Here is a 17330-nt window from a genome sequence, read left to right as displayed (position 1 = left end):
TGTGACCCTTGCCAGAAAGAGACTAATTTTATGGCTTTTGATTGAAAAATCAGAAAAACACGGCTTTGTTTTTTCCTGCTGCTCATGAACAGGATACATAAAGATCCAAGATTTTTAACATTATCTTGGAACTCGCTAGGAAAGCTGCCCAAGAATGAAGTCAAGAAAAAGTTACCGAAGCAAGCAAAGTATAAAACAGCCTCCATTTCTGGACTGTTTGGTTACACGGGCTAATAAATTCCCTGTTTATCTGCAACCACTTTGGTTAGATTTTCTGTCATTGGCGACAGAAAAGATCCTAATCAAGACTCCATTGAACATAACTTGACCCTACTAAGTTAGTCTCTGTTTTAATCACTGTCTTCCTACCAGTCTTCCGGATTTCTTTAAAGCAGATCAATCTAGCTACAACCATGGCAGAACTTAGTCAATCAGAATAAACATTCCCAATATTTACGTATTTTAGCACAAAATTCTGTGTAGTGGTTTACATTATACTTCTTCTTTTTACACACATCTTTTAAAAGGAAATGCAATCTTCTGATTTTAAGAAATGCAGATGTGGGGTAATGATGTATCAGCCCAAAGATTTTCTTTTGTCATAGGAAATGTTTTTGAAGGGGGGAAAATAGGGATTTTCATTATTAAAAGATAAAGGTAAATTCATTTTTTACCATACAAAGCATTGGAAACATTTAGTTTCACAATATGCCATTATTAGGTGTTCTCTATCTGATTGTTAGAAATTATTCATTTCCTCAAACAGAGAGAATAAATTGGTTGGGGACGCAATCTTGTACTATGCACTTTCTTTGCCAAAGGCAAACACTGAGCATTTCAGAGCCATGAGAATGCTTCTGCGTTTGAGTTTGCTGGCTCTTGGAGCTGCCTGCGTTTGTGCTGTTCCTGTAGAAATTTCGATGAGTACCCTGGTGAAAGAGACCTTGGCGCTGCTTTCCACTCATCAAACTCTGCTGATACACAATGAGGTAATTTTCTTTTTGATTCCTACAGTCTTTAAAATGCATAGGAAATCATTGTGGTGGTTCATTTACTATGTTTAAAGAACTGTTTGCATAAGAAAATTCTGAATGTATTAGCAATACCTAGGTGGTTAACCATACCACTAGCAAACATTATATTAAAAGTTATGAATGCTAGAGTACTTTTAAAATGTTTTCCTTTCCTTTTCAGACCCTGAGGATTCCTGTTCCTGTCCATAAAAATGTAAGTTTCGTTATGATTCAATAAAATGGTTATGCGTATAAGTAAATTTCATATTTTAATCTATAAATCCTTAGTTATTATGGAAACTCTTTAATTTTCTGTATTTTCTTCTCATTTGGGTAGATGTAAATGTTTGTGGTTATAAATGTTAGGGAAGACTTTTTTTTTTTTTGTAGAGACAGAGTCTCACTTTAGGGCCCTCGGTAGAGTGCCGTGGCCTCACACAGCTCACAGCAACCTCCAGCTCCTGGGCTTAAGCGATTCTCTTGCCTCAGCCTCCCGAGCAGCTGGGACTACAGGCGCCTGCCACAACGCCCGGCTATTTTTTGGTTGCAGTTTGGCCAGGGCCGGGTTTGAACCCGCCACCCTCGGTATATGGGGCCAGCGCCTTACCGACTGAGCCACAGGCGCCGCCCGTTAGAGAAGACTTTTTAACAAGTAGAATCCATTAACCAATGGATCAGGCCCTTTGGTGATGTAATCAGTTCTCTGTCCCAAAGAGCCTCGTGTCAAGGAATCTTTCCAGAAGAATTCCACACTGGGTGAAAGGTACCTGCTAGTCTCTGTTGATTTTTGACTATCTATGGCCTTCTTCTCTTTAATGTCTTTCTGAAAGTATTAGCAACTTACAGTTATATTTTTAGAATCATGATTAGTATACATTTAAATATATAACAGGCCAGTATGATGGCTCATGCCTGTAATCCTAGCACTCTGGGAGACCGAGGTGGGGGGATCATCTGAGCTCAGGAGTTTGAGACCAACCTGGACAAGAGCAAGACCATGTCTCTACTAAAAATAGAAAAACTAGCTAGGCATTGTCGCGGGTGCCTGTAGTCCAAGCTACTCAGGAGGTTGAGGCAAGAGGATTACTCAAGTCCAATAGTTTGAAGTTGCTGTGAACTAGATGGCACTCTACCCAGGATGTCAGAGTGAGACTCTGAGTCAAAAATAATAAATAAAATGAAACAAAATAAAATATACAACAAATGCCCTATATAAATAATTTCTACGTATTTCAATGATATGACTAATGGTATTGCATATATTTGGAACATGTCCCAGTTATATTAAAATGTGAAATATTTTATTAGTCTAAATAGAACAAATTTACCATACAGAACTGTGAAAGGAAACACTGATGTGAGTTTTACGAATAACCTAATTATATCGTACTTCCTAAACCCTTTATTTCTGGGTAACTAGTTAATTTATATCATTTATAAAACTCCCAGTAATTTTGTAAATTTCATCTACTATTTGAAAATTGTATCTCAGTATGAGGTGGTTTGCCACCTGGAAAAGGAGCAGATAAGAAACTTTTTGAAGGCTGAGCAAAGTAGCTCATGCCTGTAATCCTAACACTGTGAGAGGCCGAGGTGGGAGGATCCCTTGAGCTCAGGAGTTTGAGATCAGCCTGCTACAAGAATAAGACCCTGTCTCTGCTAAAAATAGAAAACTTAGCTGGGAGTGGTGGTCGCCTGTAGTCCCAGCTACTTGGAAGGCTGAGGAAGAAGGATGACTTTGGAGTTGCTGTGCACGAGGCTGAGCCACAGCACTCTAGCCTGGGGCAACAGTAAAACTGTCTCCAAAAAAAGGAAAAATTAAAAAAAACTTTTTGAAGAAAGGAACTCACGTAAATACCACAAAACAAAGTCTAACTTTTTAGATAAAATTTCTTTCTAACTTGTTTATTTTTAATTGACAAATTCTAAAATGTATATATTTCTCACACATGATATTTTGAAATATATATACATTGTGGAATAGCTAATAGACCAAATTTTCTACCTTGATTTGATTATCTGCATTCTAAAAATCTTCTTCATTCAGCACCAACTTTGTACTGAAGAAATCTTTCATGGACTGGACACACTGAGGAATCAAACTGCACATGAGGATGGTGTGGAACAACTATTCCGAAACTTGTCTTTAATTAAAAAGTACATTGACCTCCAGAAAGTAAGTTACGAACATTCGGTGGAAACTGTATTTGTCTGGCTCTGCCTACTTCTTCGGGAACTGACTGTTTTCTACAATATTGTCATTTCTTTTCACAGAAAAGGTGTGGAGAAGAAAGACGGAAAGTAAAGCAATTCCTAGACTACCTGCAGGAGTTTCTTAGCATAATAAATACTGAGTGGACAATGGAAAGTTGGGACTAAACTAGTTTATTACAGCCAAGGATTTTGGAAGAGGAGAAGGCTGTTTCATTGCAGCAAGAATGTGGGCCAACGAAGGCTGGGGCCTTGATTTTCAGTATACTTAAACTTCAGAGGCAAAACAAATATTTCAGGCACACTGAGGCTTTATCACCTCACACAAGCAGAAAGCATAAAGTATTTGACATATATTTTAGATAACAGAATCATTGAAGTATTTTCCTCTAGTCTGCTCCAGACAAAATTGATATATACTGTTATTTAACTTAACAGTCTGTAAAGTGTCTGTTAATTTAATATTATTTATGAAATGATTAAGAATGTGGTAAATTAATATTTATTCATGTTGTGTTATGTTTCAATAAAACAAACAATAGATTTGTTCAATTTGGTGCTGGCCTCTGTCTTACCACTTGTAGTTAGCACAGTCTGGGTGAGCAGATGCTAGGTATGAAGGGGGGGTCTGAGCTCATGCGGCTGAGCCTTCCCTTATCCCTAGAGAATTCTCAGGGTTGCAAGGAACACCAACGGGGCAAGTGGTCTGGTAGGACTTCAAGGGTATGTGGGGAGCAAGGACATGGAGTAGCTGAACCTGGTTTCCCCTTCACAGTATATACCCAGAGCCTAGGATGTTACAGGTAGATGGTAGGAAATGAATGAATGAATGAAAGGGCTCTCCAGGACTAGCCATAGAATTGAAATGAGTTGGAATTTGAAAAAGCAATCCCACTGCCAGTTCAGGGAGGAATCCAGAAAGCTTCTCTGTCAAGGTTAGCACTGGACTGGGGCTAGGCCAGGGCTCTATGGCCAGGAGGAGTTCTTTTTCACCCCATCTGACATTACAATATAACAACAAAGGAGCAGATAAGCACTGGTAGGGCAATCCTACTGGGAAGGCTAGGTCCTAGAGGGGACTGCTGTCCTATATTACAAGGGATTGACATGCCAGGCAGAACAACACTCTAAATCTGCCTGGTTATGACTATCAGTAGCATAACTGGAGATTCTTTTGTTTGAGAAAACTTTCAAGGATCCAGAAAATATTTTTAAAACTGAGATAGATCTGAAGGAAAGACCGAGTAACAGTATTCAACTATGCCATTAATTCTTTCATTCTACAAATACTTATTGGTCACAGGTTCTGTGCTGAGTGTGGGATACAGCTGTGGGCTGAGGTCCTTAGAGACCAATGCCATTGCCTGGGCATCATACAGATTACTGCAATTGTTAGACTCCACTGTTGTGTGAAGCAATTGCTCCTACTGTTTCTGAGCATGGGAGAGGGCCCAGAGCAGACATGGACTGGGAAGTGTCCGGGAGTGGGAAGGTGCAAGTCCTTCTGTGGAAACAGGTGTATTTTCCTTTCAGCACATTCCCAGGCATGGTCAGGACTCCACCATGGCACAGGTGGAGTGCCCAACTGGTGCACATACTAAGCCCCAGGAGCAGCTCCAAGCCAGGGAGGGAGGAAGATGGAGGAGCAGTCAGCGCCTTCCTGACTGCTCTAGAAACTGAACAGGAAACAGGAAACTCAAGTTGCAGACAAACTGACTTTCAACTTAATTCAATTCAATTATTTACTGAGCTCTAGTATGTCCCAGGACTATTTTAGGGACTAGGATTCATCAGTGAATAAAACAGATACAAGTCTCTACCCTGGTAGATTTACATTCTTTCTTCAAAAAGCTCATTCTCCCACTTCTTTATCAGGATCCAATATAGTTAATGTGGATTTAAGACCATGACATGGCATCTACAGCCCCTCTAATGAACCCTCACTCATCTGCCAGGTCCCACAGAAGCTAAAAGCAATCAGAGCTGTTTGTCAATAACCGAAAAGGAGCTTCTTAGATGTACCAAGACCATTTAAGGCAGAAACCATGATTCTCCAACTGTCTCTACTTCCTTGATGACTCTGACCAGAGGGAGTGGGTTCCTGCCAAGTCACATTGATGGACTCTCCCACAGGCCTGACTAGAACCTAAGGGATCAGGAGAGGGGGACCTGGCAGGCTCCAGGTAATAAAAAAATATTTTCATGAGTCTCGCTTTGCTCTTAAAAGCTTATGCCACCAATAGAAAGTCTATTTTCACTTTGTCTGGGTGATGTTACTGTTGTGACCAAGTAGGAAGAGCCAGTGTGGACTATTAGGCTTATTTTTGGAGAAACACAGAGGAACCTTCCCAGAGAAACCAGAGTCATTCTCTGTCAGCCCTCCTCATGCCACAAGGCCTGCTATTGCCCCCTTCCTTGTCCTTTCCCCATTTTGGGGTTCCTTACTTTAGCTAATAGGCTGTGACTACCTCCCCATCACCTTTCTGGACACCCCCTGACTTTTACCCTCTGCGTCCTTCCTTGCACCCACCACTCAGATGCTGAGATGTCGGGCGGCGCCTGTGGCTCAGTCGGTAAGGCGCCGGCCCCATATACTGAGGGTGACGGGTTCAAACCCGGCCCCGGCCAAACTGCAACCAAAAAATAGCCGGGCGTTGTGGTGGGCGCCTGTAGTCCCAGCTACTCGGGAGGCTGAGGCAAGAGAATCGCTTAAGCCCAGGAGTTGGAGGTTGCTGTGAGCTGTGTGAGGCCACGGCACTCTACCGAGGGCCATAAAGTGAGACTCGGTCTCTACAAAAAAAAAAAAAAAAAAAAAAAAAAACAGATGCTGAGATGTCTCTCTGATTACCTCTCTCCATCTCCATTGCTGTAGCTCAGCCATCACCTCTCACCTAGGCTCAGCCACCCCCAGCTCCCTACTTCAGGTTCTCCCCACGCCTGTCAGGTCAGGGCTGGTGATAAAACACATCCACATCCACATGTCACTGTTGTGCATCAAAACCTCTGACTCACTACCATCTGCCAGGCTCCTTCACAGGTCATATGAGGTCTACCTCTGCCCCTCCAACACACGGAAATAGAGAAATGTCTGTATTTCATATTTTCTAAATTTTTATATTTTTTAAATTTTTAATATATATATTTTAAAGTATATATTTTTAATTTTGAAATTTTATATTTTCTAATATAAATATTGGTGGGAATAATATTGGTGGGCATCGCCCACTTGGCATTATTGGCAAGAAAGCATTAACCAGGAGCCACATTTCTGTTATTTTAAATGGGAAATGCATTACATCTCAACTCAAATAATGTTGAGTTGTGCATTACATCTCAACTCAAATTTCTTAAAACATAAAACACTGTAAAATGCCTAGATATAAGCAACAAACACATTAAGATGAAAACAAATTTTTTCATTGTATTTACTTATTTAATTGTGGTAAAATAAGGATGTGAAAAGTTTAAAATAGCACTTCCTGATCACTCAACAGTTAATATGGTTGTTGCTTTGTTCTTGCAATCTGCTGCATGGACCCTTAGCTGACATTCACAGCCTTTCTGATTGTCAACTCTGATTTGCTATCAGTTATATTTGGAATAAGTCTAAAGATTTTTTCCATTGACTCCCCTCATCACTTGGCTAAAAAAACTGTTATGTTTGGAGGACATTAATATAAAATATTTCTAATATAAATATTGGTGGGAATAAAAAGTAAAATAAATAAAATAAATAAAAAATAATTGCTAGCACAAAAATAAATAAATAAATAAATATTGGTGAGAAAGCATTACATTGAGAGACACATTCTACAAAAAAATATTCTATATGAAAAATATCAATTGAGAAGATGTTCCACGGGGAATGCTAGCTCTTGTTCTTCCTAAAGTACCCTGTGAATTTTCATACCTCTGTGTCTTCGCCCATAATGTACCCTCTGTCTCAGTACATCTGCCCTTTGCCACCCAGTGACCTTGTAATTGCTCTTTAGATATTTTCATTCATCCCTCTCTTATTGATTGATTGATTGATTGATTGATATTTAGAGATATTTGATAGGCTAGACCCTAATTCCTGGACAAGGGATCCTCTTGCCTCAGCCTCCTGAGCAGCTAGACCTACAGGTATGTGCTTCCTCATCTGGCTGCCCTCTCTCTTGGTTCTCACAGTCCAGCTCAAATACTACTTCCTCTTTGAATCTCTCCCTGCCTGGCCAAGCTGAATTACCTGCTCTCTTCTCAGTGTCCTGCGCTCCTCTAACAGAGCTCTTGTTTTTGTATTGAAGCATTTACAGATCCATCTTCTACATCTCTGCAGATGTTATCAGTCAGAATAGTTCAGGTTATGCTGCAGTAACAAATCATCCCAGAGTCCCAGTGATGGAATACAACTTAAGTTTGTTTTTGGTTACACAGAGTGTACTGTGGGTCTGGGTAACCATTCAGAGCAGCTGTCCCGCATGTAATTGGCTCAGTGTTCTGGAATGCTTCCATGTTGTGATGCCTCCATCTAAACAATTACTTCTATATTTCCTTGGCAGAGAATAAGAGTCATGGAGAATCCCATGTCAGTTCTTACGTACTTCCACTCATACCATATTGGATAGAGCAAGTCATATTGCCACAGTTCTCCTATATGTCCAGAAAGAAAGAAGAATTAGAAATATTGCAGAGTAGCACTGATACCTAACACAAAAAACTCTCAACAAATACAATGTTTTAGCACTTTGCCAAAGAAAGGAACAAACTACTATTTACTTACCATCTACCATGGGGTAGATACTTCTTAGACATGTAATACCAGTATCTCCATCTCATTATAAGCCAATGAAAGCAGTATTATTCCTTTTTTTATGATATGGAATCAAAGGCTCAGAGAGTTTAAATTATTGTCCACTGTCACAGAGATAATACACAATACAGCTGGGATTCAAATCTTGGTATGTGCCTTTTTTTTTTTTTTTTTTCCAATTTGAAAGCAGTCACTGTTTATTAACTGACCAGATTACAAAAACAATCAGGGCAGATACCTTAGTTCATTCTTCTAATAAGCCTATTGATTTGGTCTTCCCTGTTACCAGCATCTCCACCTTTTACAAAGTGGGTTGTATTTTTCATTCCACCTGTGGAGACGATAACTTGAAGGGCCACAAGAAGTTATTTGCTTCTTTGAAGCGTTTCCAACAGTACAGATCTCATGAATCAGATCGTCCAGGCAGATGATGCCGTATTTACCAAGAGATCACACAGACTGTTATCAGTCAATGCAATTCGTTTCTTATTGATTTTGCCATAACCAAACTTGTAGATTAGCTCATTTGCTGACTTCAGATTTGGGTACCCCCGTGCAATATACAGTTCTACAATCCTCAGCACGTTAATGGAAGCCTTGATGAGATTAACAAAAGTTCTATTGAAGATCTGGTGAAGGCAAAGAAGCTGTAACACCTTTTGGACCTTTGGACTCACACCATTGATACCTCTGATCCTGATGACAAATGCCAATGTGCATCCTGAAGGTACATAGAAGTTGCCAGCCTTTCTTGCCATCCTAGCCATCCGAATCTCAGTCCCGTACATCTGCCTGTATTCTTTATGATAATGCTTAGCTTTTTCATAGATAAGCTTGCTCCTTGCCTTTTGAAGCATCTTTTGGGCACACTTCTTTCTTAGACGTTTGATCTTCAGCTCTGTGAAATTCTTTTGCTTTTTCTTAAGGATTTTGGCACAGCAGGAACCTTCTTTTTCTTCTCTTCAACACCCTCCGTGGTTCCAGCCAGAAAAGAGGAAATGGTATGTGCCATTCTAAACCTCCTATAATTTCTGAGAAAGTCTTATTCCTGTGGTGGAATTCAGTGAAATAGATGATTGACCAGCACATCCAAGCCAGCTCTTTGTGGACCTCAGTACAGTTAGTGGTATCCTTAAGTGCCTGCAAGAGGAAGATGGGGATGGCGTTTTTAGAATTCTACCTTTGCTGCTTATTTTTCTTGCATGGTGCTGTGGGTTAGAGGAGGTATAAATGTATTTCCTTGGTTTTCACTCTGCTCACAACTCAGTGAGTAAGAAGAAGAGGTTAATTCAAATTCATAAAAATAGTTCTGCAAAGATAAGGTATTCATCGAATTCACCCACAGTCACTACTCCTCTGTTTACTATGTAGCCAGTGTTGTGGTTATTACAAAGAAGCAAGAAAACTTGATTTCCTTGAGAACAAACCCTGCCTCTTTCTGAAACAAGCCAATGAGAGCCAACATAATCAATGTGAAAATGCATACTGTAGCCAGCATACTGATAACAGGTCCCCAGTAAATTAGACCACTCTTATGTCATCCCCCAAATCTCAGCCATCCCATGCCAGCAACTAAGTGATATACCATAGACACTGAGGCAAGCTGGGAAGGTGCTTGTTACCTTCCTTTAAGCACCACACAAAGTCAAGTGCAGAAGCCAAAAATTTCCACGTGACTAGCTACCTCTGACCAGAGAAATCAGTACAGAGCCTGGAAATGGCCCCACTCCCTTCCTTCCTCTTAGTACAGTGCAAGTTTTGCTTCTAGACAGAACAAGCCAAAGAGACTGGCCCCTTGCAACCATGGACCAGAGGTACAGCCACCGGGGTGGGAGGAGATGGCTCAGTCCCTTCTGGCCAGTTTCTCATGGGGAAGATTTTGTCCCTCACCACCATTGCATCACCACAAAACTTCCTGAAGAGCCTTCCAAGAGCAAATTTCCCCAAGTTTAATCCAGTCTTGCTCTGCTGACAAACTTCTTAGAGCTGAGTGTGCCATTATTCTCTTCAAAAATGTTTTTTGGATCCCAGTACATACAGGAAGAAGCCACAGGAGATATGGCGGATAAAAGACATCTAATGTGTATCTAGTTGGATTTCTAGAAAGAGAGAGTAAAGGAAACAGAGAAAAGGATAAATAGTAGTATAAATAAAAAGAAACCCACACCTAGATATGTCATAATAAGAACCTAAAATGCCAAAGCAAAAAAAAAAAAAAAATCTTAAGAGTAGCCAAAGAGAAAAAACAGATTGTCTAGAAAGGAAAGATAATTAGACTGAGAGCTGATTTCTCAATAGCAAAAACAAAACAAAAAATCACTAAGAGACAGCAAAATGCTATTTTTAAAATGCAGAGAAAAAATGCTAACTCAGCATTCATTCTGTGACCAAGTAAAGATTGCCTTTACAAATAAGGATGAACTAAAAACATTTTTTAAAATAAAGTTTAGGCTGGGTTCAGTGGGTCACATTTATAATCCTAGCATGTTGGGAGGCTGAGGCAGGAGGATTGCTTGAGTCCAACAATTAGAGATCAGTGGGGGCAACATAGTGTGACCATGTCTCTATAAAAGATAGAAAAGTCAGGTATGGTGGCATAAACCTGTAGTCCCAGCTCCTCAGGAGGCCGAGGCTGGAGGATCACTTGAGTCTGGGAGTTTGAGGTTGCTGTGAGCTGTGATGATGCCACTGCATTCTAGCCCAGGCAACAAAAAACTCTGTCTCAAAAAAAAACAAAAATTCTATTTTTTTTTCTATTCTAGAATAGAATTTTTCTATTCTATTCTATAGTAAGTTCTATTTTTTAGACCAGTTTTAGGTTAGCAGCACAAGTGAGCAGAAAGTAGAATTCCCATATTCCTCCTGACTCCCCCACCCTCCGAGACTCTCCATAATAAACATCCCCAGCAGAGTGGTACATGTGATACAATTGATAAATGTATATTGACACTTCCTTATCACCTGAAGTCCTTACTTTACATCAGGATTCACTGTTGTTTTTGCAATCTATAGGTTTTGAAAAATGTATAATATGTATCCTCCATTATAGTACCATACAGAATAGTTTCACTGCCCTAAAAGTCCTCTTGACTTCACTCATCCCTCCATTCCAACCCTCAATCCTTAGCAACCAATGATCTTTTTTTTTCTTTTTTTTTTATTGTTAAATCATAGCTGCGTACATTAGTGCAATCGCCTGATGCACCACAGATGTGGCCCCACCGATTACCCTCCCTCCACCAAAACCTTCCCCCTCCCTTCCCCTTCCTTGGCCCTTTCCCCATAGTCTTGTGCTATAGTTGGGTAATAGTCTTCGTGTGAAAGCTATAATTTAGCTTCATAGTAGGGCTGAGTACATTGGATACTTTTTCTTCCATTCCTGAGATACTTTGCTAAGAAGAATATGTTCCAGCTCCATCCATGTAAACATGAAAGAGGTAAAGTCTCCATCTTTCTTTAAGGCTGCATAGTATTCCATGGTATACATGTACCACAATTTGCTAGTCCATTCGTGGGTCGATGGGCACTTGGGCTTCTTCCATGACTTAGCAATTATGAATTGGGCTGCAATAAACATTCTGGTACAGATGTCTTGGTTATATTGTGACTTTTGGTCTTCTGGGGATAAACCTAGTAAAGGAATTACAGGATCGAATAGCAGGTCTATTTTTAGGTCTCTAAGTATTCTCCAAACATCCTTCCAGAAGGAACGTATTAGTGGGCATTCCCACCAGCAGTGTAGAAGTGTGCCCTTTCCTCTACATCCACGCCAACATTTCTGGTTTTGGGATTTTGTTATGTGGGCTAGTCTTACTGGGGTTAGGTGGTATCTCAGAGTAGTTTTGATTTGCATTTCTCTGATGATTAAGAATGATGAGCACAGCCAAGAACATAGTGAGTAAAGCAAGCAGACAGCCCTCAGAATGGGAGAAAATATTTGCAGGTTACACCTCCGATAAAGGTCTAATAACCAGAATCCACAGAGAACTCAAACGTATTAACAAGAAAAGAACACGTGACCCCATCTCAGGGTGGGCAAGGGACTTGAAGAGAAACTTCTCTAAAGAAGACCGACACAAGATCCGCAACCAATGATCTTTTTTACTATCTCTATAGTTTTGTCTTTTCCAGAATGTTATATGGCTAGAATCATAAAGTATGTATCCTTTTCATATTGGCTTATTCCATTAGTAATACACATTTAAGGTTCCTCCAAGACTTTTCATGGCTTACTAGCTAATTTCTTTTTAGTACTGAATAATATTCCATTGGTTGGGTATATAACAATTTATTCATTTACTGATTGAAGGCAACTTGGCTGCTTCCAAGTTTTGGCAATTATAAATAGAGCTGCTATAAACACCTATGTAGAGGTTTTGTAGAGACATAAGTTTTCAACTCATTTTCATAAACACCAAGGAACACCATTCTTGGGTCAATATGGTAAGAGTTGTTTTAGTTTTGTAGGAAATAGACAAACTGTTCTTAGTAATAAAAAACAAAGCATCACCATAACAGATTTTAGGCTGTACCAGCAAGCCATAGTGGTCAAGACAGCATGGTACTGGCACAAAAATAGAGACATAGACATTTGGAATCGAATAGAAAACAGGAAATGAAACTGACATCTTACAACCACCTAATCTTCAATACACCAAACAAGAACATACCTAGGGGAAAAGACTCCCTATTCAACAAATGGTGCTGGGAGAACTGGATATCCACATGTAAAAGACTGAAACTGGACCCACACCTTTCCCCACTCACAAAAATTGATTCAAGATAGATAAAGGACTTAAATTTAAGTCATGAAACAATAAAAATCCTCAAAGAAAGCATAGGAAAAACACTGGAAGATATTGGCCTGGGGAAAGACTTCATGAAGAAGACTGCCATGGCAATTGCAACAACAAAAATAAACAAATGGGACTTAATGAAACTGAAAAGCTTCTGTACAGCTAAGGAGACAACAACCAAGGCAAATAGACAACCTACACAATGGGAAAGGATATTTGCATATTTTGAATCAGACGATAGCTTGATAATTAGGATCTATAGAGAACTCAAATTAATCCACATGAAAAAAGCCAACAATCCCATATATCAATGGGCAAGAGACATGAATAGAACTTTCTCTAAAGAAGGTGAATGGCTAACAAACATATGAAAAAATGCTCATCATCCCTAATTATTAGAGAAATGCGAATCAAAACCACCCTGAGATACCATCTAACCCCAGCAAGAATGGCCCACATCACAAAATCTCAAAACTGCAGATGCTGGCGTGGATGTGGAGAGAAGGGAACACTTTTACACTGCTGGTGGGACTGCAAACTAGTACAACCTTTTTGGAAGGAAGTATGGAGAATCTTCAAAGAACTCAGGCTAGACCTCCTATTTGATCCTGCAATCCCATTACTGGACATCTACCCAGAAGGAAAACAATCCTCTTATCATAAGGACACTTGCACTAGACTGTTTATTGCAGCTCAATTTACAATCACCAAAATGTGGAAACAGCCTAAATGCCCACTAACCCAAGAATGGATTAACAGGCTGTGGTATATATACCATGGAATACTATTCAGCCATTTAAAAAAATGGAGACTTGAGGGGGGAGGTTTTGGTGGAGGGAGGGTAATGGGTGGGGCCACATCTATGGTGCATCTTAGAATGGGTACAGGTGATTGCACTAATGTACACAGCTATGATTTAACAATAAAAAAAAAAATGGAGACTTTACAGCCTTTGTATTAACCTGGATGGAAGTGGAACACATTATTCTTAGTAAAGCATCACAAGAATGGAGAAGCATGAATCCTATGTACTCAATTTTGATATGAGGACAATTAATGACAGGATGGGTGGGGAAAGGAAGAGCAGAGAGAGGGAAGGAGAGAGCAGGTGGGGTCTTGGTGTGTGCCACACCTTTTAGGGGCAAGACACGATTGCAAGAGGGTCCTTACCTAACAAATGCAATCAGTGTAATCTGGTTTCTTGTACCCTCAATGAATCCCCAGCAATAAATTAAAAGAAAAAAAGAAAGAAACAGACAAACTATTTTCCAACATGACTATCTGTTATCATTTTGCATCCACACCAGCAATGAATGAGATGTTCTATAGTCCCTTTAGCATTTGGTATCATCAGTGTTTTGGATTCTGGCCATTCCAATAGGTGTGTAGTGTTATGTCATCTGATTTAATTTGCAAGTCCTTAATGACATATGATGGTGAGCAGCTTTGCATATGCTTGCTTGTCATATTTTCTTTGCTGAAGTGTCTGTTCAAGTCTTCTGCCCATTTTTTAATCATCTAAAAGCATTGTAAGGCTTGACATCCATAGCTAAGTGGTTAGGGCATCAGCTATATACAGCAGGGCTGGCAGGTTCCAACCCAGCCCGGGCCTACGAAACAACAATGACAACTACAAAAACAACAACCAAAAAAAATAGCTGGGCATTGTAGGGGGTGCCTGTCCTCCCACCTACTTGGGAGGCTGAGGCAAGAGAATCCCTTAAGCCCAAGAGTTTGAGGTTGTCGTGAGCTATGACACCACGGCACCCTATCAAGAGCGACAAAGTGAGACTCTGTCTCAAAAAAGGAGCATTTAAAACAAATAAAAACCAAGAGAGCTTATTGCCCCTCTCTCTCTCTCTCCGAACTCTCACTGGAAGGCTTTGATAGATTTTACTTTTGGAAGGAGAAAATTTAACTCAGAAGGAAGGTCTGAAATGCAAGCAGAAATTATATAATCAATGTTTTATACAGGATGATGTTATCATCTCCCCAAATGTTTTACTATTAGTAAGCAGTTAGAGCAGGGACAGATAGTGTTAATTTAGTCCGAGATACAGCTGATTGAGGGCTGGGTTTTGGTTTTAAAAGGTTGATCTACTTTAAGTTAGCTCGGGTTCTTATAATTCTTTGCATGTCCCAAGTAAAAGCCTGGAAGTATTTACAGGAACCCTTCTTACTTGGTGGGCCCTGCACTCCAATTTTTGTACCTACAGCCTCATCCGACTGCCTATAAATCTATGCCCTCTGTCCCATAGCCACCATCTTTCTCTCAGCTTCTCTGTTGTTCAGTTTCTAGATCTCTAGGCCACTGCTTATTATTCAGTGAATGCCTCGAGATAAAAGGCTATGGCAAATGTCAGACTCACTTTGAAGATTTCCTTTTCTTTAGGATCTTGGTCTCTTACATTTTCATTGCTGTTAGTGCTCTGACTCTTTCAAACATATTTTTAAAACTATTCGATGAGCTTTCCTAGTTGTTCTTAGCAAGAGGGCTAGTCTGCAGTAGCCTGAATTGTTACTGTCCTGGTTTTGGCAGGGGCTAGAAAGGAAAATTGAATGGATCTCTAATAGGTTCACTCAATGTCAAGTTTTTCAATAGTGGCAACAACCTTTTAATTCATACAGCAATGCAAGATTCTCTTTCATTTATTATTTTGCTCAGGGTGGGGATAGTTTCACGGCCTTCCACTCACCCTTACTTCATAGGTCAGAGAACCAATATGAAGGGTCCTCCATGTGCTAAGAATGTTTACTCCATTTATACAGTAAAGAACTAGAAAAATAGAGAGTATAAAAAAGACTCATGCTTCAGAGTCTCCATTTATCACTGGTTCTATGTAAGCCCCATTCTAACCAGAGAATCATGGCAAGTTTGGGTTTTCCAGGTATCAGTGTTAGCTCAGACCTTGTATCTACCAATCTTTGAAAAGTCTGGGTAATTCCTATACTAGTGTATAGTTATTTTGACAAATGGCTCTAGGTCTCTCTGGTAAAGGATTAAAGAAAGTTTATGGCATGTATGGATGTGCAGTGGAATGTTGGAATCCGTCCATCTAATCAACAGGCATTGGGTTTAAATGCTTCAGATTTGGGAACTGGGTGAAGAGCCCAATTATCCATTGTGGTGGCAGATTCCTCTACTTTTCTTGATTTTATCTCATTACATGTACATAGTGATTGATCATCGTCCTCTCTGCCTCTAAGAACATGTTCATCTATTAACAGCCATTATACACCCCTGAGGGTCAAAGGTCCAGGCACTCTGATGACCACCACGGCCTTGCTGCTCATTGTGGTAACTATACCCACCTTGCCTCTAACGGTTAAGTGCCCTTAACCTAGCCTGTGCCATTCTAGGGAATCCTATCGTGCCCACTAAGGTTGATGAGTCAGTGTCACTGGCAGCATCGCTCACCTTCAGCCCAGTTTACAGAGGACATTCCCCACCAATCTTTGCAATGCTGCCTGCTTCTCCTCACTACAGCATCCACTGCTGCGTTAATATCACAAAAGGCATGTACTCTGTACTGTCCAGGAACATGGTCAGGTAGTGGGTTCTCAGACCAGACACGAGGGATCCAATTCAGTATTCCTATTTCCCTGAGCTATCTGCTTTCTTCTACTCTATTGAAGTTCTGCATCTCCACTTCACATTCTGTGCACCATCGTCAGGATCAGGCCTCAAGGAGCCCTTGCAGCAAACCGTGAGGACTAGCTTTGGGTGTTGTTGCAAGAACGTTCAATCCTGAGTCCTAGACAGTAGGCCGATAGCAATGAATTCCGTCCTATTTAGCTCTGTACTCTTCTGGATGAACAGCCTTGGGACCCACTCTGTTCTGGATTTGGACAGTACATATGAGTGACCTCCTGCACACCTTATTCCTCCCCACCAAGACTATACGTCTCTGTGAAGCTGTTGTCTTTCAGCTTCAAATTCACTGCTATCTTATATCCTGCTGAGGTGGGATTCTGAAAACCAATTTCTCCTTTGCCAGCTGAATCTCTGTTAGGACCTGTCAATAGGGATTGCTAGACTGAGAGGCTGGAGGCCGAAAAAGAATTTCCTGTTTGCTTCCTATGCCTTGCTTTTGTTTTCTATTTCTGTCTTACTCCTATGTCTAATCCTAACACTATCCCTGGAAGCAGCAGTTCATTGTAGTAGCTACAGTTAATTGCAGTTGGCAGTTTTTCCATCATTCACAGACCCAACCTTAGCATACCTCATTCCCCTCTGAGACCCCAGCACCAGTCACCAGCACCCCCTGGAGTTCTGGATCCCATTTCCACAGGGCCTCCTTTCTGAGCTCAGGAAGCTCACTGCCTACAGAGCAATTTTCCTTCCACAGATGTCTGAGGGTCAAGTCCACAAAGCCCCTCTTCCAAAGTTTGCTTAAATAATTCCAACCTCTTTCCTTTGCTTCCCAGCCATCGGGGTGGGAGCTGCTTCCCATAGGTGCTACTCCCTGAGTACATCATCACTCCCTTTTTGCTTGTCTAGTGTTCCAGTACCTGATT

General features: G+C 40.5%; 1 protein-coding gene across 1 annotated transcript; it reads left to right on the top strand.

Annotated features, from left to right (window-relative positions):
• Positions 1–845: 845 nt before the first annotated feature.
• Positions 846–16530, top strand: IL5 (interleukin 5). Its single transcript, XM_053566195.1, has 6 exons — positions 846–989; positions 1195–1227; positions 3061–3189; positions 3288–3381; positions 16173–16362; positions 16449–16530. Exons 1-6 carry the CDS (start codon positions 846–848, stop codon positions 16528–16530), a joined length of 672 nt encoding a protein of 223 aa, XP_053422170.1.
• Positions 16531–17330: the final 800 nt, after the last annotated feature.

Source organism: Nycticebus coucang, chromosome 17 (genome assembly GCF_027406575.1).
Source record: "Nycticebus coucang isolate mNycCou1 chromosome 17, mNycCou1.pri, whole genome shotgun sequence".
NCBI classification, from domain to species: domain Eukaryota; kingdom Metazoa; phylum Chordata; class Mammalia; order Primates; family Lorisidae; genus Nycticebus; species Nycticebus coucang.
Note: the sequence above shows the minus strand (reverse complement) of the source record. Positions and strands in the feature narration are given on the sequence as shown.

What these genes read in the sequence shown, in the direction of transcription:
- IL5 (XM_053566195.1), top strand. Translation starts at nt 846, where the DNA reads ATGAGAATGCTTCTGCGTTTGAGTTTGCTGGCTCTTGGAGCTGCCTGC. An exon ending in CTGTTCCTGTCCATAAAAAT is followed by an intron (nt 1,228 to 3,060) that starts GTAAGTTTCGTT and finishes TTCTTCATTCAG; the next exon opens with CACCAACTTTGTACTGAAGA. An exon ending in AGTACATTGACCTCCAGAAA is followed by an intron (nt 3,190 to 3,287) that starts GTAAGTTACGAA and finishes TTCTTTTCACAG; the next exon opens with AAAAGGTGTGGAGAAGAAAG.